The 23,927-nt window shown below is 38.2% G+C and overlaps 1 protein-coding gene across 3 annotated transcripts in view; it reads right to left on the bottom strand.

The window, feature by feature from the left end:
- The window catches only part of COL14A1 (collagen, type XIV, alpha 1), a 175,395-nt gene that overhangs the window by 35,548 nt on the left and 115,920 nt on the right, over positions 1–23,927 (bottom strand). For all 3 annotated transcript variants that reach the window (XM_014533053.1, XM_005885872.2, XM_014533054.1), the window contains exons 37-40: positions 17,172–17,225; positions 13,371–13,466; positions 12,183–12,236; positions 11,764–11,817 (exon numbers count right to left, since the gene is read on the bottom strand). In XM_014533053.1, coding sequence (XP_014388539.1) covers positions 11,764–11,817; positions 12,183–12,236; positions 13,371–13,466; positions 17,172–17,225 — 258 coding nt within the window. The remainder of the gene's footprint in view (positions 1–11,763; positions 11,818–12,182; positions 12,237–13,370; positions 13,467–17,171; positions 17,226–23,927) is intronic.

Raw genomic sequence — 23,927 nt, 5'->3', positions numbered from 1 at the left:
CATGGGCTTACAAATGGTACATCTTTGCTTCCCATTCCATGTTGGAAGAGCTTAAGACAGAAAACAAATGCTATTTTTTATTTTTTTTAATCTCCCTAAAATAGTGAGCATGTGTATGTGTGTTATTTTTATGTGTGTTAAAAAAATTTTAACAGCTGGAATGACTTACTTTTCCATGGCTATAGTTCTCAGTTGTGGATGCTGGTCCTTCCAATGTAGTTAAAAACATGAGAGAGAATCTTCTATCTAATTTTTATAATAGGCTCATAAAATTGTGTCCAAAACATCACCTTCTACTACATAGAGAAATGGACTTTTCATCGTGGGATTTTATCCTATTGGAGAAATCCATTCCCATCTTGAACCAACCCAAACCAACCTCTCCCAGCTTCCTTGTTGACTTCTCCCAATTCTCTTTCTAAAATGTGTGCCACTCTCACAGTGAGCTCTTCTTTCTATTTATCTTGCTCATGAAAATCCACCTGCTTAGGGCTCCCCATCCAAGTTCACAGTATTCCTTCCTACCTCAAGGCATCAAATGAAAGAGAGTAAAGAGGAAGCTGGAGGAAAGGAAATGGTGTGTGAGTTGGGAGACAGAGTGTGAGAGGCAGCAGAAGAGGGTGTTGGATTAGAATGCAGGAAAGGCATTGGTCAGCAAGACCCTTTCATCATGCACTCAAGCTTGAGTGCTACTGAGTCCTAAAACCAGATAAGACAGAAGATTCTAGAGCTCACCAACATGCGTGGTTTTCCTTTCTGCTTGGGCACATGAAGAGGCTACATTTCCTAGCCTCCTGCTCCGGTAATTATGTTGGCGCCACAGCGCTGAGTTCTGGCCGATGGAAAGGAGCCAGTTCCAGTTCTGGCTCATAAAAATTTCCCATGGGCAATCCTTCACTCCTTTCCTCCTTCTGTAGCAATGTTAAAGATGAGAATGTCCCAAGAGGAAAAGACCCTGAGTCCCTAAATGACTACATGGAGCAGAGACCAGACTTCCCTAATCCTCTGCCTATCCCATTGACAGCAATGGATAATGAACAAACAATAGACTTTATTTTATTGCACTAAACCATTTTAATTTAGGGTTGAGCTTTTAGGCTTGTCTTATAGTTGCTATTCTATACTAATACACAAGCTAATGTTGTTGTTTCACTACTACTTCTTTCACTGTGGTTAGTCAAATATATTAAGTCAGAAAGCTGCAGTGATAAACTGGGTACAGAAAAGTTACACACACACACACACACACACACCCTTCCTTGGGTCTGCTAGCTAGACAACAAAAATTAATACTGAGCCCTAACTGGTTTGGCTCAGTGGATAGAGCGTCGGCCTGTGGACTGAAGGGTCCCAGGTTCGATTCCAGTCAAGGACATGTATTGTGGTTGCGGGCACATCCCCAGTGAGGGGTGTGCAGGAGGCAGCTGATCGATGTTTCTCTCATCGATGTTTCTCTCTCATCGATGTTTCTGACTCTCTGTCCCTCTCCCTTCCTCTCTGTAAAAAATCAATAAAATATATTTAAAAAAATTAATACTGACATGGGTTAGAATAAACTATTTTACACGGAACAGAATATACCATGTCCAAGAAGAAAGGCATAAAAAAAATCAGAATATGTGAGAGATGAACAGGACTCTAGAACTCATCCAGCCCAACTCCCTCATACGTGAGAAAACTTGGGACAAAGAGAGGTTAGGAGACCCTACCATAAAAAAAGATTTTTTAAAAATCTACTCTTATTTCCTAGGTGAAGTTCACATAAGGAAAAAATGGACTCTGTGCACATATTCAATAATTTAAGAAGACATTTTTAAAAGGACAGCTTTTGCTTCCTGCCTTAAAACTCTTCCAGCTCTGGATGGAGAACGAGCGTGCAGCCATGTGCAAGCCCACACACGGGCCCGGCCCACGGCCAGCACAACTGCCCCACATCAAGACTGTAGCCTGGCAGGAAGTCTGCCCTGACTTTCTCCCAGGCTGTGTCCAGAGGGAAAAAAATCTCAAAAACAAGCGGGAGGGCAGGAGGACAGTTTCATTCACAGAGGGATGCCAGCCAGGGCATATTTTCCTCAAAGCAGCGAAGATCAGCAGGAAATAACACATTTACTCCCTGCTCCCAATCCTGTGGAAGGAGTTTAAAAGGCAAGGACCTGTTGGTGCGTCCTCCATGGTGAGGCCACGGATACTCCAGTGAACAGTTTCAAATTCATGTGATTTATAGACACCACGTGTGTGATCATCTGAAGGGAAGATGATGAAGCTAAATTTGGCCGAGTGGCTAGTGCTGTAGTGATCAAGCCAAAGATGTGTTTGCTCACTCTGTTCTCTTACATAAGGAGCATCCTCAGAAGCTGACATTTCTTCCTCCCTCCCTTCCTTTTTCCCTCCCTCCCTCCCTCCCTTTTTTGAGGGCCAAAATTATGTTTTAATCATTGTTCTATTCCTAACACCTTCCTAGCACATTGCTGGCACAAAATAGGTACTACTAACATGTTTAATTTGAATAAAATTGTTTTTGAAGATGTGCTCTGATTATCATGTTGAATAAATAAATATTAATACCAGGTATAATTAGTCTGAAGATGTATAAGGCAGAGGGACAGGCCAATGTCAGCCCTTCGTTCATGAACGCCCCACAAGCAGGACGCCATCTACCCTCAGAAGCTGACATTTCCTTTCAGTGAATATCTTAGGAGTCGTGTCCTGGAAGGAGACCTGGGCGTTGTGCCTTGGATTTATAGAGGGAGTGTTCTTGGGAGACACCTTTCAGGTAGTGACGGAGGCAGGAGAGGGCAGGGGATGAGGTTAGGTCAGAATTTTAGCTGATGGTTGGCCTCAGCCAGGTCCCATGGGAGTTCTGGAGTGTGGATTACATGTCAGAGTTGACCCCGGGTAAGGTTTTATATACCCACATCAGTTAGTCATTGACAGGGACCAAGGTGGCATTTCCAAGGGCAATTCTCTGTAGAAGAGGCAACCGTGAGTGGTTAGGAGTCAACATCCACAGCAGCTAGGGATGGAGTAGACCTGACAGGTGTGGGGATCTGATCAGTATCAATTTCAATGCATGTTACTCTAGCACTTTTCTGTATGGACTGTTGTAATGAATTGAGTATTTTTCAACATAATAATTAAAGAATAAAGGTATCCTTAAGACTATCTACCATGAGTTACCTATTTTCCTCATTCCCAAATTAAAATGTACTTTTTACACATTATTATAACTGCAAGTATCTTAAGTTTAATACCGTTTTAAAAACACAAAGTCATTTCCCCCACAAATGTATTCCTAACCCTAGAAGATAAAAAAGTTCACATTATAAAAAATAGTTTTATTTTTTAACTTTTGAATCACACTAGTAAATTTACCTTTGAAAGGCTTTTACTTGTAAGCCTCACATTTGTCACATTATTAAAAATATTTGCAGCCCTGGCTGGTGTGGTTCAGTTGATTGAGTGTTGCCCCATACACCAAGAGATCAATGGTTCCACTCTTGGTCAGGGCACACGCCCAGGTTGTAGGCTAAACCCCCAGTATGGGGTGTGCAGGAGGCAGTTGAGCAATGTTTCTCTCATCATCGATGTTTTTCTCTCTCCCTTCCCCTTTATCTCTCACTCAAAAATCAATAAAGACATATTTTAAAAATATTTGCAGAGCTATTATGTGCTGGGCACTCTGTAGGTCTAGGGTAGACATGATTGAAAAAGAGCGTCTCTTTCGAAGGAGTTTATAATGTTGAGAAAAGTCAACAACTGAAAGAAAATAACAATGTGCTATGATGATGGAACTAGAAGAGTTCCTTGGGAACGTGTAGGAAGAGCTCCTAATCCAGGTGTGGGATCCAAGGATGATTTCATAGGAGAGGTGGCGTTTAAGTCAAGGGACCCAGGATGGTCAGCCACTGCTTTAGTCTCCCTGCCCAAGTACATGTGTTACAGCCCATCCTGTCAAGCCAGTCAGCACTGAGGCAGGGGCTCAGGTTCGTTTTATCATCTCTTCATCTCAGGGTAAGCAACAATAGCAACCGTTTTTTTATAGAAAAACAAAAACCGTTGTAAAATGTCTACACTTCATAGGGCAAAATAGTAGGCACATTCTAGCTTCATGATTCAGTTTAAGTTAAAGCTCACTGAATGGTCTCCAACCCTATAAGTTAAAAATGTGTTTGCATTTCCCAAAACATATCTATATCTATAAATTATCCATTTTATATCAGGGGGCAGGGGCAATCTGAGAAGTGTGTTTGTGGATTAAGCACTTTTAAAAAGCAGAAACCCTTAATTAACAATAAAGAATGAATATTAAGGAATAAGAGATTAAATGATAAGCATAATGTGGAAATTTACTTAAACTGACAAATATATTTTTTAAAGGGCATGAAATGAGCCACCCACAAATAGGGATGTTTTATAAAATGAATAGCTCCATGCATTTCTCTTTTTTGGGATTCCCATCTCAAAATATTAATATGTACCCACAACCCACATTAAAAATATTTTTGCTATAAAAACTTGAAAGGATTTTTACAATTTGTTTTTGAAGAGATTTAGCTATGACCAACTCATTAAGTTATGGTTGGCGATAATTCATCAGCAAAAGGAAATCTAACCTAAAATTTGCGTTCAAAATCACTAATTATCAAGCAAATGCTAAATTTAACTATGGCTGAAATTGGCAAAGCATACCACTTTATAGACATGTAATTATACATTTATAAATTTCCACCTTTCAGTTTTCTTTTCCATACTTTAGAGCAAATATATATACTTCTCCTGGCCATAATCATTTATTGTAGGCTCTTAAAAAGTTTCTAGTTTCTATGTAGTATGCCTATGGTGTCTAAAGGATGAAACCGATGTGCCTGCAAATAGTATTGTAACTGAAATTAAAGTCAGAAGCTAGGATATTTGTGTTTGTGTAGCTACTAGAAAGAGCTCTCAGACCCAGTGACTTATTCACCATTCGTGCCTGCTTTGAAGCCCACGATGGTGAGCCATGGAAACTAACCTGAAGATTCTGGAACACCAATCGTTAAGGTCTGTCGACTGACGCTACACTCTCAGGTCGAGTGGGGTCTGTAAGCAGCTGGCATCTGATGAGCTTGTTGAAACAAACCAAACTCAAGCAGAGAGGGCTAAAGAAATACTGGTAGAAACTCCTGATGCACAATTCCAGCCCTGCGGCATGGCTCTGGACTGCTGTGAGCGACAGTGGAGAGACTGTGGCAGTCAGCCATGAGAAATAAGGCTGCTACTTGCAGCAAAGGATTAAGACCAACCACCAGATTAAGAGGCCAAGCAGCAAAAAGCCACAGACTCTGTAAACACTGGTCCAGCTAGAGATCCAAGATCAATCCTTATGTGTGACAGATATCATGTTGAGTCACACTGGGGAACCTTCAGTGATACACACACACAAATTTATGTATATGTGTAAATATGTATATATATAATCTACTTAGATTTTTATATATTATCTGTTTACATATGTTTCTATATACACAACACTATTTTAATATGTGCATATATGTATATATTACATATATAATTTAAATGTATAAAGAGTAACCTGCAATGGTGACTTCAGTAAATTAAAACAAGAAACACCAGCAATATTATACCTAAGAAATCATTTTAACATCTACAATAACAGGTCTAATATAATATACTATTCAGTGATTCCAAAACTTAGCTGATTATCAGAATCATTAAGCTTTTTAGAATTATACATTTCTAGGTTATGCCTAAGACCTTTTGTATCTGAATCACTGAGGTGGAAACCCAGTAATCTTCATATTTAAAAAAAGAAAAGAAAAAAGCAAACCACAAAACAACAACATGATCACTTAAGCTGTGAAACTACTGCTTTATTTAACAGTATCTGGCCTGACCCTGAAGAATGGCATCAGAACCAGAGTGCAAGGCACATATTATTTGTATCCTGTGCCCCGACAGGAGTATCGTTACAGCCTGTAATAACATAACCTCCTAAGTAATGTTCTCCCCCCAGCTGTGCCACTATCCAAGTAAAGGTTTAACATAATCAAAGAAATACATTCTTAGAGGTGAAATATCAACTTCTACTTTACCAAGAAAGTAACCCAAACTGGGGTCCTTCTGCCCCAAAATGCTGGGTGAGATATCTTCAGCGATGGGGTCCTGCTTATTAAACTTCTTTGTGGAAGACTTTTCTACATTCACAAAATCCCACAGTGATCTTTGTTGACATAATTCCATGGAAGGACAGCGTGCAGGGTTGGAGCTGAGGAGGTGGGTTATAATCCTGGCTCTAACACTTATTAGCTGTGTGGCATTGTTCTAATACTATCATTTTGGGGGCTTGCAATTCTTTGTCTGTAAAATGGGGTAATAGTGTCTAGCATTTGAGGTTATTCTGAGGAACAGAGAACATAACATTTGTAAAGCACCTGCATTTTGTCGGTAATGAATGATAATGGTTGCTGCTATTTTTACTCAAATAATTTTTCAAATCCCAATTGCACTTATTATTATCACTGTGGCTGACTGTAAGGAGGTTCTCCTGTGGTTTTGTGAAATTCCATCTAGACCCACGAAATAGAAAATCAAATCATTTTCTCCATTAGCTTTGTGGTGGTATGTTACATTTCCTCTTCTGATGGAGGAAGATACTCATGGGGGTGATTATGAATCTTAGCAGTTAACAAAATATTCTTTAGATGACTCTCTTGTCACTGTTTAACATTTATAACAGGAATTAAATCCAGATAGTTGACTCAAGTTCAATTTCTTGAGTACATTTTAAACCCAACTGACTTGGATGAAATGGGACAGTCATCACAAAAATGGCCCTTGTATACATCAAACCCACATAAAAGGAAGTATGTTCCAAGTGTCTTTTCAATGTAAAATCCAAGAAAATTCCACACCAACAATAAACTACTTGTTTTTCCTTTAGATTTTTTAAAAATATATTTTACTGATTTTTTACAGAGAGGAAGGAAGAGGACTAGAGAGTTAGAAACATCGATGAGAGAGAAACACCGATCAGCTGCCTCCTGCACACCTCCCACTGGGGATATGCCCGCAACCAAGGTACATGCCCTTGACCGGAATCAAACCTGGGACCTTTCAGTCCACAGGCCGACGCTCTATCCACTGAGCCAAACCGGACAGGGTTCCTTTAGATTTTTAAAAATAGTCCTTAAAATCGTTTGAGGCATCTTAATATGTGAAGAACAGGCATTATAAAATATTACCCTGTTCTGACTCATTAGGGTTACATTGAAAAGAGTTAGTACTAATATCAGCAAAAATTGAATTTTTATATAGAAATTCTTTATATGAATGAATCCCCATAACGACTCTATGGAGTCAAATATTATTTTTTCCACTTCACAGATGAAGAAAGTGAGGGTTGGAAATAAAAAGTAACTGGCTCAATGTCTTATGGTTAGGGTTCAAACTCAGGTCTGGCTAACAGTATAAGTCTAGGATATTCACCACTGGGCAGTCCTGCTTCTCATAACCTCACAGATTTTGCAGAATCCATATGTAGGTGTTTTTTTAAAGATAGCATTTCATCTTTATAGATTAGAAAGAAAGGCTGTGGTTATGGCAAGGGCATGGAAATACAGGGAGCAGAAACCTGGGGGAAGGAAGCAATTTAAATGAAGTTTACTTGGAATTTAAAAACGAATACCCTTTTTTATCACAGAGGAATGACTATCTTCCGGGTGCCATAAACTATATATCTCCTTCTCATTTTTATTTCTTGTCTCTCTGACTTTTTCTATAACCACATTATGAATTGAAAATGAAAATAATGCTTAAAGCTTCTATTGGGAGTGCCTGACTGAAAGCTGGTGGTCTTGGATGTGAGACTCAGAACTAGAAAAGAGGTTGCTTTTTTCTTTTCTTTCTTTTTCAGTTCTTTCTCTCAGTTCTTAGGCTTATAATCTATGTCTTGCCTGCTCTTAGTTTCTCTAAGAATCGCCAGAATGTCTAGAGTGAAGGCTGAGAAATCCACCCTACAACAGAGAAGCTCAAGGTCACAGGGTGTACCCTGGAGTCACAGACACCCAGAAAAGAGGAGGGAGGGGGAAGAGGCAGGTGGCGAGATCTACAGCGGAAAAGAAAAATGAGACAAGAATGCTGGTGGTTGGAAAGGCTCACAGTGAAAGCTGGATGCCTAACTGCATTCAGCTGTTAACACTGCATTTGCACTGTTGCTTTATAGAGTGTGGCCCTGCATTGTGCTCTATCGCCTCCCCAGCAAGAGGCTGAGACGTGTTCAGAGAAGAAGTCCAACTTTGGCTGGACTTGCTCTGTGGCCTCAGGGCCAGGATGGAATATGAGCTGCCTCCTCGAAGAGTCAAAGATCCCCCTTGGGAAAAGCCAGAATAAGCTAGAAACACTAGAAAACAAGTTCCCTGTTTAAAGGGGAGATGTTTAATCTTCTCCTTTTTATTCTTTGTTAAGCTCTCCCTCCTTCCAGACTACTAGTAAGTCAAGGGGTAACATTGGCACCAGATCCAGGAAAGAGGTGCTGACCTTTCTCTAAGCTCATAGTAAACGTGATGGTACTAGCTTTGGGCTGTGAGTTCTTAACAATCCATATGAGAAGATGAAGATTTAAAAGAAAGAAGAATGTGCAGTAAGGAATCACCCACCTCTCCTACAGCACACCTCGCTCACTGACCCCCTGAGACTCTCCAAGGAGCTAGGAGCACTGATTGGACAGCATCACACACACTTATTCCAGCTTCCTCCTTCTGTGCCTTCATTCAAGATCAGAGGAGATGAAGTCGCAGTAACTGTAAGTCATTGAAGCGCTTACAGTGATGAAAAAACAAAATATCTCTGCTTCCTGATTCCCTGGACACTGAGCCGAACTGGGCAGCTCCCTGGGAGTGGCTTCCCAGGCATGTCAGCAATAAGTCTCGTCGTGTACTGGGTTTGCCCTGTCTGTTCTGTGCCATGCTTGTAATTGTGATTATTGTCATTATTATTTTCCAATTGCAGGTTTGCCTTTTAGGATGGCCCAAGGAAGAGCAGGAATAATCATCAGTGTTTGTCCTAGGACTCTTTCAACAACCTCCCACTCCTCCTGCCTGACCACAGACCCCTGGGCACTCCTGCTGTCCCAGAAAGCCCTGGCCTTCAAAGTCCTGGATCTGTCCCTACAACCATGTCAATTGGTCTGGGACTTCCTAAAATCTTGAATTTACAGTCCTGCTAAATACCTACCCAATTGTTTTAAACCTTTTACTTTTCTTAAAAAGTTATCTGACTAAACACATCAGAGCCACCTAAATAACTTTGTTTTTACCCACCTCTCTTCCTTCTCGACTCTCTCTGAGAAAGACAATTTTCCTGGCTAAGGGAAGAGTCATGCCCTTGACACTACCCCCATCCTTCCATCTCCTCTGGGTCTATGAAGTGCCTCCTTAGATACAGAAAGTTTCTCACTTTGGCTCCTTCCCCCCTGGAGGCATTAATGGACATGTTTCTTGGTTGAGCATAGTCCATGGGACATAGCACATGCTCAATTAAGATATGTGCTCAAGGAATCTTTTATTAAATAAGATATTAGATGTTAAAATATATACCCACTCCTTTCTGCAAACAGGGCAGTGACATTACATAATTCCAAGGGACACCATCATGTTTTGTTCTCTGTGAATGGCACCCCTTCGAGTTGTACACTGGAAATTCATTGCCCTCAAATATCTTTTCTGAAACAACTGTCACAGTATTCCCACAATCTTTTTTTTATTTTTAACCTGCCCTATAAAGAACGAGTATCCTCTGAAACCAGTCTTAAAAAGCAAGTTCATACCAATCTAAGAATTTTTCAAAGTAGGAATTGGACATACCCTGAACGTTTTCCCTCTAACTTGAGGGAGAGAGGAAAACAAAATCCATATACAGATATCTTATCACTTAATTACAGCTCTAAGATTTTAATCTTAGAAAAGAAAACATGTTTGGAGGAATAGCAAAATATTTACAAAAAGTCTGTGTTGGTATATTGGTTTTTTTAAAAAAAGAATTCCAAAACCAAACGATCCCAACATGAATCCAATATGTTTGAATTAGGAGTTCTTTGCCAACATTGGACTCTAGACATGGATAAATCAAGTCAATTCACTGAACCAAATCAGTGAAATTGCCATTTTCAGAACTTCGGGAATCATGAAAGAATCTAGGTGGGTAACCACACAGGATCTTAGCCTAAGCCCTTTGCCAAAACATATAAATACTCTAGACACGCCTTCCACATCTACAAGAAACCTACATAAATCTAACTTTCAGAGAATGCCTCCTTTAGATACATCCACCTGGCCCTGCTTTGCAGACTGAGTAATTCCATTTGATGGACAGAAACTAAACTGGGTTTTTAAGCAAATGAAAGTTTGGTGGAGGGGAAAAAAGAACATGGAAAAATTTAAGGTCCCACACCTAGCTTTCTATAGAAAAAGCAATCTCCTTATTCTTGAGTAGAACAGGTACCCTGGGCTGAAGGCAAGCCTTGTTTGAGTAGAGAAGTGAGTCTTTTAGCCAATTGTTTTTTAACCTAATGCCTAAGACACCACTGAATGCCAACACATTGTCTGTCCTTCATTGGATTGGATCTAAGTGGCTGCAACTCCATATAATTCAGTTTTGAGAGAAACCGTGGAGCTGCCTACATGTCTAAATCAGTGATTGTTCAGGGAAGACCAGTCTCTCTCTCCCTTGCTGAAAATTCAGACTTCCTATTGCCTTCCTGTTAAACCCCAAAATCCTTACTCTGAAAGAAAATGGATGATTTAAGTGAATATGTATTTACCTCTCCAGATTCATTTTCAGACTATTTCCCCACTTCTAAGTCTATGTGCACATGTGTGTGGCATGTACACACACACACACACACACACACACACACACACACACACTGCACTCTAATCTCCAGCCATACTGACCTATGTGCAATATTGGAAATGCCCACACTCTGTTCATCTCCCCTGCTTTGTAATGCCATTTTCTCTGCTTGCGGTAGCTTTCTTTTCTTCATGCACCTGGCTAGTTTCTATCTCTTAGGTCATACTCAGCCTCCTCTGGGAAGCTCTTCCCAACCCTCGAAGTCTGGAATAGTTATCTATCCTCTGTATTCCCATGGGGCTCTGTAAATACGCTATCATAGCATTATTATAGCTCCTCCTGCTAAGCTGCAAAATCTTTGAAGACAAGAACCTCAAACCTGGCTCGGTGAAGATACTGATGAACAAACACTAAATGTTATCTCCTCCCTCTTCTAACCATCCTAATAATTTCTTTGACGGCTGTCCATTTCAACAAGTTAAAAGAATAATTGACATACATTAAATAAAAGGAGAGTACTGCAGATCATCATTATATTTAAATTTTGATTCATGATTCTTCATTTCCTTTAGGTTTGTGTCATGAGAATTAGAAAAAAATTGGAAAATCTGCTCAATCGATACATACAATTCAGTGCAAAGTGTATTCAGGTTATGAGAACCTTAAGAAAGAGGTGATGCTAATTTGGGAAGGTTTGATGAAAATTCCCAGATTTTGATGAAAGTAATAGACATAGAAGATGTCAGTGAAGGGAAGTAGGTGCAGGATTGATAGACTGTAAGTAGACAGGAGGGAAAAGAAAAGAAAAAAACCTGGTTTTATAGACTGCATTGCATAGAAACCTGCCAGAAGCAAAAGGTGACTTGGTGAGAAATCTACTGTGCTAACAACCAACCTTGGGTAGTAAGTCCTTACCCTCTGGCCTGGAGAGCCATCGCGCCCTGGTGAGCCAATGCCTCCTGGGATGCCCTGTATAGAACAAGGACAAGATAAGAGTCAGATTCATGGAAACCAGCTACCCTCGCACCAAGCTTCCCTGAAACAGACCAAGGCCTCCCCCTAAACCTAATAGGTGAGACCTTTGTGACTGCCCATTCAGAACCCAGAAAAGGAATGCCCCCCACCAGGGCTCACCCTGAGCCCATCAGTACGACCCTTAGAGGGGGATTAAGGTAAATGAGTACAGACCAACCATCTTTAAAATAGAAACCACTTATTGCCAAGATTCCAGCTAACTTCAGAACTATACTCTCTCCCCAACCCCCCCACCCCCCACCATCATTAGCTCTAGTCTAGAGCTAAGAGCAATAGACTAAAAAGAACAGAAATAATACCTGTAGACCAGGCAGGCCCATCTCTCCTTTCTCCCCTTTTTCACCTGGCATCCCCTGAATATCCAAAAAGTACATGGGGTTAAATTCACACAGGTCAATACTTTGTCTTTTCTTTTTCTCCATGGACTGTTCTAATATTTTCAACATAAAATTGCTTCACACTAACATCCAAATACAGCATATTTCACTTCTCACATATGCTACACTACTTATGTAAGCTTTCCTAGTAAGCTGAATATTTATATATCATAATAGTTTAAACACAGAACATACAGTCCGATATGGTTAAGCCCATAGAGTAAATATGTGGAGGGGAGTCTTGGACATTTCAATATTGTTTATAGTTTATATTTTAAAACCATTATCCATATAGATTTTTGTTTTGCTTTGGCTAATTTATAAGAACGGAAAAGCAAACACAGACACTGGTAAGACCTCAACAAATGCTTATTATTATTATTAGCAGTAATTGCACACGTTGGCATGTTGATGCCTTCTAAAATGTGAAAATAACCCTGGAAAAGAAAACTTAACTAGGGAACATATCGTGTGCACAGAAAGACTGCTAAAATGGCTTCAAAGGATCTGTTTGCTTCAAATATTAATTATAGAGATTGGTTTTATTCTATAAATCTAGATCTCTATGGTAAGTTTAATGAAAATCAGTGAGTGGAATTAAATTTGTCTTCAGTGGTCCAAACAGCTTTTAAAAAGAAATGAGGCTATAAAAAGTACACCATTTATCATCTAAAACTCATGCTTAATGTACTGTACTTTGATGCTCATTGAGATAAAGATGGCAAGTAAAAGACTTTCATAAATCTATATCCACAATCACTATAAACACATAATGGATAACTTAACCTTTGTTAATGCTAAGGACTTAGTCAAACAAGAAAAAGGACAATACATGTCAAGCCCTGTTTTTATTCTACAGACCAATTGCTCATGGATATATGTACTCCATAGCCTTTGTATGTGTTTATAAAAGACGTCATCACTGAACCAAAAAATAGCTAACGAATGAACTCTCAGTCATTACTCTTATTTCTCAATTCTTATTTGTAGGTAGGAGTTGATAGGGGCTAAGGATCATAATTAAGGCACAGAAGACAAACGTTCATTCTTTAGAACTCATGGAGAAATGATAATAACAAAAACCTATCTGACTGTTTACACACAACTCACAGGTATTCCTTGAATGGACAGACCACTTGGTCCTTGGGGTCCAGGGGGACCCTGAGGTCCTGGAGGGCCTGTTTCACCCCGAGGGCCATCTGGTCCCTGTAAGGCAAGAGAGGAAAGTCATTCCAGAGGTAAGTTAGACCCTCTGGTACCCAGAAGATATTTCTGCTTAGGACACTGATAATGTATTTCCTTAAATAATTTTTCCTAAGACGTGAAATATTCATGGGATAACAAGACACTTGTTATCCCATCCTCCGATGATTCACCTCCCAGATGAAATGTCATCAGTAAACCAAAAGAGGAAACACGCAACTTTGTTTTTTTGCTTTCATAAATAAGAATGCTATGCCAATTATATGAGTTACTAGACCTCCCACACACCATAACAAATGCAAAATAAATAAACGCTTCAAGACCACCCTCCTGGCCTGTAAAGATTTATACCATCCAGCTGAACTACATTCTCCCCACCTTCACTACTGTCAGTTACCTACCGCACGGGCATTCCTCCACATTTATTGAAGGCTTTGCACCTACCCTCTGCTTTCTTTGTCATCATGATCCTGCCACCACCCTAATGTCTCTTCAGGGGTCATTGAATGACCTTCCTAGCCTCAACATTATTTAATTTCCTTTCTTCCCTGAATCAGACATTTCTCTCACTTTAGCAACTTTTAGTTCTATAGTTTGGAATTTGTTGTGGTTTGGCTAGTATTAGATATCTCTGAAATCTTAGATGCAGAAAATCTACTTATCCTCAACCTCGTCTCCTTGCCCTTCTCTCATTCTGTGACTCCAACAAAAGCCAAACTTTTATAAATTAAGACTTCCAGCACCCGGGTATCATCTTAAATGTGAAACTGATGAATCCATTACTCAGGACAAGCAAAACAGAAGAAAAGGCAAAATGGTGTAAAGTAGGGGTAAATGAGTGTCGCCTGGAACCTGGTAAGTTTTAGGTGTATGGGGATAACCATGTAGAAATGCCTAGTTGTTCTGGGGTCAACAGATGTCTGAGCTGAGGTGGATTTTGGATTAGTGGAAGATGTGTTTGCGATAGAGGTATTAAAGAGATTGCTGCTAGAGTGAAAGAGGGAATGGGTTAAGATTAGATGGCAATCAGGTAGAAGGGAGAGGAAGAGTAGCCTGGGAATGGTATGGGAAAGGCCAAAGAGAGAGAGAGAGAGAGAGAGAATGGATTTCAAATAGAGATGTGACAGTCATGTCAAATGCTGTAGAGATCTCAAATAAGTTAAGGCAAACCACAACCTTAACATGATTTGGTACAGAAGGTGAATGGTGACTAATGAGAGCAATTTTATAGAATTCCTAGAGGACAGGAATCATCTGTGGGTCAACAACAATCTGGGTTGTGAATAGTGGAATTTTACACTATGAGCTCCTGTGATTTTACTTCTTTCACATGGCAGAGTGTTTTGAGGTTCACTCAGAGTCTGGCATGTTTTGATAGTATGTTCCTTTTGATTGCTGAGTAATATTCCATTGCATGGATAGACAGAAAATTGTTCCTTTACTTGTTGAGATATATTGGATTATTTCCAGTTGTTGTTGTTTTGTTGCAATTGTGGACAAAGTTGCTATGAATATTTATGTACCCCCCAAAAAGTGAATTATTTTTGAGGTGAGGATGTAAAAAGACTGAATGAAAACTAGTCTTATAAGAAACATTGTATAAGAGAAGGTGAGAGAGAGGTAGCCAGATTTTTAAAATTATGATGGAGGAGACATGGAGGAGATTTACAAATATTACTTAATATTTCTAATAGTTGAATAATATATTGTTTGGATATTATTGAGGAATTGGGAATGGAGTAGAAGGGCAGAAAGTAGGTGGTCCCATTTTATTCTATAAAGTATAAGATAAAAATGACTAGGAAAGAACAGTGTCAGGGCTGTTTTGAGCTTCTAAATTATTATTATCTATTTACTGCAACTGAAATTCAAAGCCACAAAATAAAAAATTATACAGATTGGGGCTTTTCATTTGGAAAGTATAGTTTATCTGCTCCTACACTGTCCACCTTGGTGGACCTGTGTGCATCCTTTCTCCAACAAGACTTTTTCCTAAAACCACTAAAGACTTGAATCTGTGATTCATCAAAATCATCACACAGAAATAACCACATGGGAATGATTAGAGGAAAGAGGTAAATCTTGATATCATCAAACACCTTGGAATTCCTAACACGTCTTCATGATCAGAACCATCATCCAGTGAGAATGTTAAAAAAAACACACAAAAAACATGATCATGGTGTTAGAGGTGTTGGGAGGAGCGAGCCAGCATCCACAGGAGCTCATTGGCACTGCCCTCAGGAGAAACCAAGGAAGACACAGTGTATCATTGTCTGAAAAGAAGCTTTCAAACCACTAGCTTCTCATAGCAAATAAGAGATGAAGCCAAGTGAGATACATCATTTCTATGCCTGAGAAAGCGTGTCACTATCTCAGAAAATAAAACAAAAAAAAGAGCTATCTCTGGTCTAAGTTTTGAGTTGGCTAGTACCTGATAAATTAGCTTCAGCCTCCTTTCATTTACTACCCCCCACATTCTCTCTTACCTTGCTTCATTTGTTTCCAACTTTTTTTATTGATTTCAGAGAGGAATGGAGAAGGAGAGAGATAGAAACATCAATGATGAGAGAACCATTGACTGGCTGCCTCCTGCATGCCCCTGAGGATTGAGCCTGCAACCTGGGCATGGGGCCTGACTGGGAATTGAACCCATGACCGCCTGGTTCATAGGTCAACGCTCAATCACTGAGCCACCCTGGTCAGGCCACTTGTTTCCAATTTTATAGCAAAAAAACTTGCGATGTCCTCTCTCCAAGAATAAATACTATGCAAATTTAATAAGTAAGCACATTGAGGCAGTAAGTCAAGCAAATGGATGGAGAGCAGATCAGGTGAAGTAACATGGTGAAAATGAGATGAGGAGTCACATTATAAAGGGTCTTGAATCCCATGCCAAGGAAGGCGAATTGTATTCTCAAGGCAAACAGCCTATGCCTGTAGGTTTTAAGGGTGTAATATGACTGAGTATAACTTTAAAGGAATGAATCTGGGGAAAGATGTGAAAAATCAATCAGAAAATCATGCCACTGGAGCCAGGAGACCAGTTAGAAGTTTTGCCAAAAGCCAGAGAGAAGATGGTGAAGCCTGAACTCAGTGGCTGGGCTTCTGCCATCCCTCGAGGCGCTTTCCTGCAAAGTAGGAAAACATGTGCCTTGACATAGCTTTGCGCAGCTTTGTCCTCTTGGCTGGTGCCTTTGTACAGTGTACAACCTGAACCACCACACTTAGTGGCCTTGAGCAGTGAGAATGGAAAATAGAGTCATGTGTTTGATTATGCATAGTGGAGGAATTGTGCATGCTGGGAAGAAAGAAGGAATTTACAACCTGAGAAATTACCTGGGAGGGACTGCTGCCTAGTTGTGATTCAGTATTCCCCCAAAGAAACATCTTTGTTTATAATACAAAATAAATACAAGATAAAGGAAGAAAAGAATGGACAAGAGAGAGAGGTCTAAACCAATCAGAACAGTGATACTATTTCTAACCCAGAAATCTTTCTTTTCACTACATTATTAAATGTTCTTATTGATTTTAAAAAACAACAACCACAAGTCTAAGAATAATGGAAAAGGTTTAGATACAACTTTGATAAAAAAATTTTAGGCCATGTAGATTGCAAAGGGTAAACAGTACTGAATACCAAAATTATTATGGCTAGTTATGAGAGAGAGAGAAATATAGAAATATTGAGATTGAGAACGTTACCTTTGGACCCTGCTCTCCCCGTTGGCCCTTTGGTCCTCTGAGTCCTGGACCACCCTGGCAAACAGATGTTACATATTAGCACAAAGCACTTATTAGCACATCTTAAAGCCATCTATTTCATCCATTTTCTTTAGTAATATGGGTCATGTAATTCCTATTTTGTATCAAGGCCAACACATTGTGTAATGATATATGTTCATCAGGATCCTTAACTGGAAATTTGCCACCCAGACCCAGCTTCCCTGCTAATGATTTCATAGACTGAGGCAACTTTCTATGTCAAATATTTTTAAATAAAAAACAAATTGTGGTATTTAAAAAATTTAGTGATGTAAAACCACTACTATTAATGGATGCAAATAATAAAATATGTCCCTAATCTAAAATTGTATGTCTTACACTACAACTTTGAGATTATTTAATAGCATTTTCTTTATATGGTACATGTAAACACATAATATGTATATGTGTATATGTATTCTTTGCAATCATATATTTCTTGTATATATGTGTATAAACATATGTGTGCATATATAACCTTTGAATATTTTTAATTGACTCACTATTTCACTTAAATCAATTTTAAAAGCAAATTTATAGCACTACAGTGAATGGAAAAAGTTATTACTTGCTAAGAATAGAAGGTAACCTTAAAGATATACTATATATAATGTTATTCAATTTAGCTAGATTTTGTGCCTATTGAAGTTTTTGAGTCACAAGTTTGCTCTTTGTTAAAAAGGGATAGGCCTGGGGAGAGGGCAGAAGCAGGGTGGAAGGGGTCAATGAGGGGAAAAAGAGGAACGTCTGTGATACTTTAAACAATAAAGATATATAGTTTTTGAAAAGGGGATAAGTATTAGAATGGTCATACTGGCACCAGACTGAGAATATCACTTTCACCTGAGCAGGATTAAAAGACCATTGAAAATGCAATATCTTTCTCACTATGTGATTCTAATTTATTTTTTAATAAATCCATGACTACTGAAAATCATGTGGGTACCATCGGCTTGTATCAATTAGGAAAAGACTACATCAGATGATCTTTACATTTTCTCCCAGCTTGTTTTTTAACCACTTTAATTCTCTCCCTTCCCCAATTTCAATTGGTGGCTTATCTTCCAGACTTTTTGAATATAATTATATAATTCACATGTATATATGTATCTTTAGAAATTATTACCTATAGTATTTTTGTGGCATAATTTGATGTATGTAGATTGCAGATGTGACATCAAATTTTTTATATGCGTTTTTGCCTAAATGTTTTAGAGATTTTTCCATAATATAACATTTGGATCTAACTTATTCTTATTGAGTTGCATAGTTGTCCAAGCCATGGGTGGATGCATAATAGTTTAATCATTCTTCCACTATTGGAAATGTAGGCGGTTCCCCCACAAATTTTTGCTGTTTAAACAATAATGCAATTAACATCCCTAAACACACCTTATATAGAAATGTTAATATTTAAGTAAAAATGTTAACATTTAAGATAGCAACAAGTACAACTATAAATAAAATTTAATGAATATGCAAATACATTATCAAATTGTGTTCCAAAGAAGGCTATGCCATCTGCCAAGAGTTTAAGAGGGTCCTTAGTTCTCTAACCCATAGTATATGATGTTGTCAAACTTTACATTTTTACCAACCTGATTGGTAAAAATAATTCCTTATTCTTATTTTAATTTTTATTTCCCTTAAAGCTACTATGACTGAACATCTTTTCATGTTTGTCGATTTGCATTTTCTCTCAATGCAACTACATATGTGTGTGTGTGTGTGTGTGTGTGTGTGTGTGTATATATATATGCTTAGTTTTCTATTGGATTGCATGTCTTTTTCTCTTTACTGTGCAGGAATTCTTCATATATTTGGATACTACATCCTTAACTGTTATAGATGATGCAAATATTTTCCCCGAGTGAGGCAGACATTGTTGGCTGGCTACCAAAGAGTCTTTCCAGACTTTTTTCCATTTTATTTCTCCTACTGTAAAGCCTAAAAGAGAGATTTACTTTCACAGCCTCCTCGCAACTACGAATGGACATATTAGCCAGTTGCAGCCAATTTGATCCAGAAGCAACAAGCCAAAGAAAAGCAAATTGGAGAACTGGACGATCTGGGTCCTTAATGAAGTTGGTGAGCAGCCTCCTTTCCCTTGGGTTCAGCCTCCTCTAAATCCTTTGCTGAACAAACAATGAGTGTCCAAATGCCATAATGGGTTTCACCACTGTGCTGGTCAAGTTTTCTGTTGCTTGTAGCAAGCCCACTGCATCCCAAGTAATATGGCCAACTCTTTAATTCTGCTTGCACATCTTAAATGATTGTGACTAGTTGACTCCCAGATATTCCTTCCAGGCACACCATGTCTAAAAGCCAGGGACCATTTTACATTTCTAACTTGTTTGCCATCTTAACCCTGACCCTCATCACTGAGCACATGATAAGAATTCAACAAATATTTGTGGATATAAGATTCCATCTTTTAATAAGAAAGGATTAGTCCAGGCAAAGAGAATATGGTTCTTTCATGTCTCTCTACAGCTCTTTACAGTTTTATTGGCACATAATACTACTGTATAAATTCTTGAATGAGAAGATAATCACAACTATGTTAGTCATTGCACAGGGTTTATTACATACTGTTTGAGATACTAGTTCTTAAATAGTTTATTATACTTCAAATATTTTAAAATGTCAATAGCCTTTCTCCGTTTTACATGTTTTGTTTTTCTCAACAAGTCAGAGCTCAACCCTCTCCTTTTACTTCTCTGCTGCTTTCTTCTCATTACAAAGTTTGACTCTTAGGTCATATGTAAATATCTTATAACTTGTTCCAGCAGTATTGCAAATGAAAAACTTGAAAAGCCTCCAGCTAAAAAGAGCTTATTGATGCCTTTTAAAATAAAATAAACATGATTGTAATTAAGAACTGGATCTTTAGGGACCAAGAATGAAGAAGAAACAAAAAAAAACCCAGAGCAGCAGGCATGTGCACTGACTGCCCGGGGGAAAGATTGGGAAGATGGTTGAGGTTTACTGCAAATCCTGTGTTTTATAGCCCACACAAGGCAATGAAATATGAACTTGGGTCTACGATAGGTGGGGGGAGGTAGAATATGAAACATTCATTAATGTTGAAGAACTTGAAAGGCTGCACTCTGAATGAGCTAGAAATGGAAATGGCCCACCGGCAGGTGGATGACCACGATGTTGTTTTCACTTTAGCTATGGCAGGAGGAGGAACTATCTCCCCTGAGAATTACTACCCAGTAGCTGATTCTTATACAATCTAGGGACTGGAATTCACACTGCCTGTGAGGATCAAACAAAACTCCAAAGTTAAACCTAAAGTGGTTTCCAGTTGGTTGTATATTCAGGAGCTTAGCAGAAGCAGGCACAGATACTCTCTGGCGGAATATGTTTGAAACATAGGCTCAAAACAGTCCCAGAGACAAAGTTTCAAATAACATGAAGTCAAACACACAAAACAAAAAAAAATCACAAAATATACATGGAAACAATACAGCATGAGTAAAATCATCAGGAAAACAAACGGCAGAATCAGAACCACATACACTGCAGATTTTAAAATTATAAGGTAAAGCATATACACCAAATTTAATATAATAAAGAAAAATAGTCTTCAAAGTGGTACAAAAGAAGAGACTGTAAAATAACAAGAAGGTTTAAAAAGGAACCAAATATAACTTCTAGATATACTAAAGATAACAATCAAAATCATAAACACAATAGCTAAGTTAAATGAAATATTAAATCATAGCTAAAAATAGAGCACACCAGAAGATAAATGTAAAGAAATTACACATAATGAAGCCTGGAGATGCAAAGTAGATAATAAATAAAAAAAAGGATTAAAAGACATGAGAGTAACATTATAAGTTATAAAGTCCATCTAGTTGGGATTTCAGGAAAACCTAATAGAGATTACAGCAGAGAGACAATATTCAAAGAGGCAGTGACTAAGAAAACTCCATAATGAATAAGAACATTGGTATTCAAATTCCTGAAGTCCCAAATTTTCCAAAACAACATCAATACTGTAGTGAAACTTCAAATTACTAAAGGGGTCTTGAAAAGAACCAGAGAGAAAAGATTTCTTTTTCACAGGACGATCATTAATTTGACTGACAGTTGACTTTTCAATAGCAACAATGGAGCTATAAAATGGTGTAATCGCATCTACAAAGTGCTCAGAGAAAATAATTGTTAATCTAGAATTGTACTCTAAGTTTATTAGTTTGGAAATTTGTCTGAGTGCTTTGAGGTTAATATTAAACATTTTAAACAAGATAGGAAGTTTATTATTCCCCTTTGTTAAAATCTGAGCTGAGAATGGGTCCAGTACAGCAGAGTAGCTTTACCATGTAAGGCAGTGTGAAACCTTGATTCCCAACATCTTATTGTTCTGCTGTGTCCCAGGAAAGTGACTTCACTACCACATGCCCCCATTCTAGTCTGTGAGGAAGGGTGAGGTTGGTTAGGAAGGGCATTTGGTTTTCATTTAAAAACAACATCCACGGTTACTTCATATATCTTCTCTCTCATTGGCCAGAGCTTAGTCCTAAGGTGACAGCTGCTAAGAAATCAAGCCCCTAGCAGAATGCCCATGTGCTTGGCTAAAACTCAAGGGATTCCACTTTTTGAAAAGAAGCAGTGGCAATGAATATGGGATGGGGGACAATTAGCAATCTTTGTGACAATCATCAAAACAATCCTTTGATAACATGGGAAATAAAAGCATTTTCAGATGAACAAAATCTGAAAATTTACTATCAACACTCTTTCAAAGAAACACCCAAAGATTATATATATTGTGAAATTACAAACAGAATTTGATAATTAGAGTGAAAGATTTTAAATATCTACCTCTTAATCAAAAGATAAAAAATTAATGCCGATAAAGAAGATTCTAACAACACAAATTTACAATTTCATTTACTGGACTTTATATCTAAAATTCTGAACTTGACAACTAGGGAACACATTCTCCTAAAACCTACAGGGAAACTCTGTAAAACTTTACAAAAGGCCACAAAATAAATACCAAAGAATCAACAAATATCAAAAAATCGTTACTATACAGACTATCTTCCCTGATAAAGTACAATAAAATCAATACATTAATAAGAAAAAGATAAAAGTTGCACACATAATTGAAAATTTAAAAAGGTACTTCTAAGTAAATCATGACTAAAAGAAGCAATAAATGAAAATATAAACGATAGCTCACAGAAATATTAAATTTGTCTACATAGAATTAAAATTTCTAGACAATACAAGTTCTCATAAACAACAAACAATCCATGGGCCAGGAAAAGATATTTGCAAACCATATTGTTAATAAAGGGTTAGTGTTCACAATACATAAAACCACTTATAAATCAGTAAGGAAAAAAGCCTGTATAACAAAAATGTAGCAAAGTTTATAAACAGGTAATTTATATAGGAAAAAATCCAAATGGCTAAGAGACATAAAAAACTGTTTCATCTCACTAGCATGGAGGGAGAGTCCTATTTAAATTAAAATAACAATGACACAGGGTTTTACAATCATCAGATAAAGGAAGGTGCTCATATTTGGCAACATCAGAGGGTCTTGGTGAAATGCATGGGAACTAGCTCTCACACAGAATTTGGGGAAGAGGATATTGGGACAATCATCCCGAGGAGCAATTTGGGGTTTCTTCATGAAGCTGATGATGCACCTTCCTTCTTCTCCAACAAATCTAAGTGTTATTTTAAGAACACTAATTCATGTTTGCAAAGAGATATACAAAGAATGTTCACTGTAATAATATTGCCACAGGGAAATACTCCACAGTAATGGGTCAACCAACTGTAGTTTATATAATGGAATACCTTACAGCTGGTACAACAAATAAACTAAACAATGTGCGTTAGCCTTGATAAAGTTCAAAGACATTCTTTTGGGGTAAAAAAAAAAGTTGAAAACAAATCATTGTTTTCAATTTCCAGATTAAACTAAAGACAACTCTTAACATTTAATTAAAGTTTTATCATGCACAAAATCCTTACATACATATTGTCTTGTATATTCCTCACAATACCAGTTAAAGAAGTGGGTGCTATTGTATATACAAGGAAATTGAGGTTCACAGTGATACAATGACTGGCCAAATCTTACAATTTAAATGTAATGCTTTTACTATTACCGCAAATTTGCTTCTTGGGGATAAAGGAACCTTTTTTTTTATGTGTGTGGGTTCTACATCCATAGCTTGAAAGAATGTTCTATGTGCCAAAGATAAAGGAGAAACTGCTGGAATATATTTCAAATGCATTCAGCAGGTTCTCTTTGTTTTTGTTCAGTTCAGGAAACGCGGTCCTCAAATAAAGGAACGTTAGGTTGTTGGTGGCGCCGACCTGCAGTGAAGTTTCCCACTGCAAGCCAGCTGTCAGAGTGGTTACCTACTGCTCCCATGCCACCTGGGCTGGCCGCCTCCAGGAGGCCAAGGTACAGACGCTGGCCAGGCGTCAAAATATCCCTCCGTGGCTTCTGTATTTGCTGGTGCACCCTCTCCCTGTTTTCTTTGTCTTCTGCCCTGATGTAATTCTCATTCCCTAACCAGACACCAGCTGTAGCATACTTATACCAAAGAAATACTGCTAACCCAGTTTAACAGGTTAGACAAAAAAAATGAACATTTAAACATATTACAAAAGATTTATCATGCTAAATACAAAGACCCAGATAGTGCAATT

This window comes from Myotis brandtii, unplaced genomic scaffold (genome assembly GCF_000412655.1).
Source record: "Myotis brandtii unplaced genomic scaffold, ASM41265v1 scaffold931, whole genome shotgun sequence".
Classification (NCBI taxonomy): domain Eukaryota; kingdom Metazoa; phylum Chordata; class Mammalia; order Chiroptera; family Vespertilionidae; genus Myotis; species Myotis brandtii.
The sequence above is the reverse complement of the archived record's forward strand: the minus strand, read 5'-3'. Positions and strand labels throughout refer to the sequence as shown.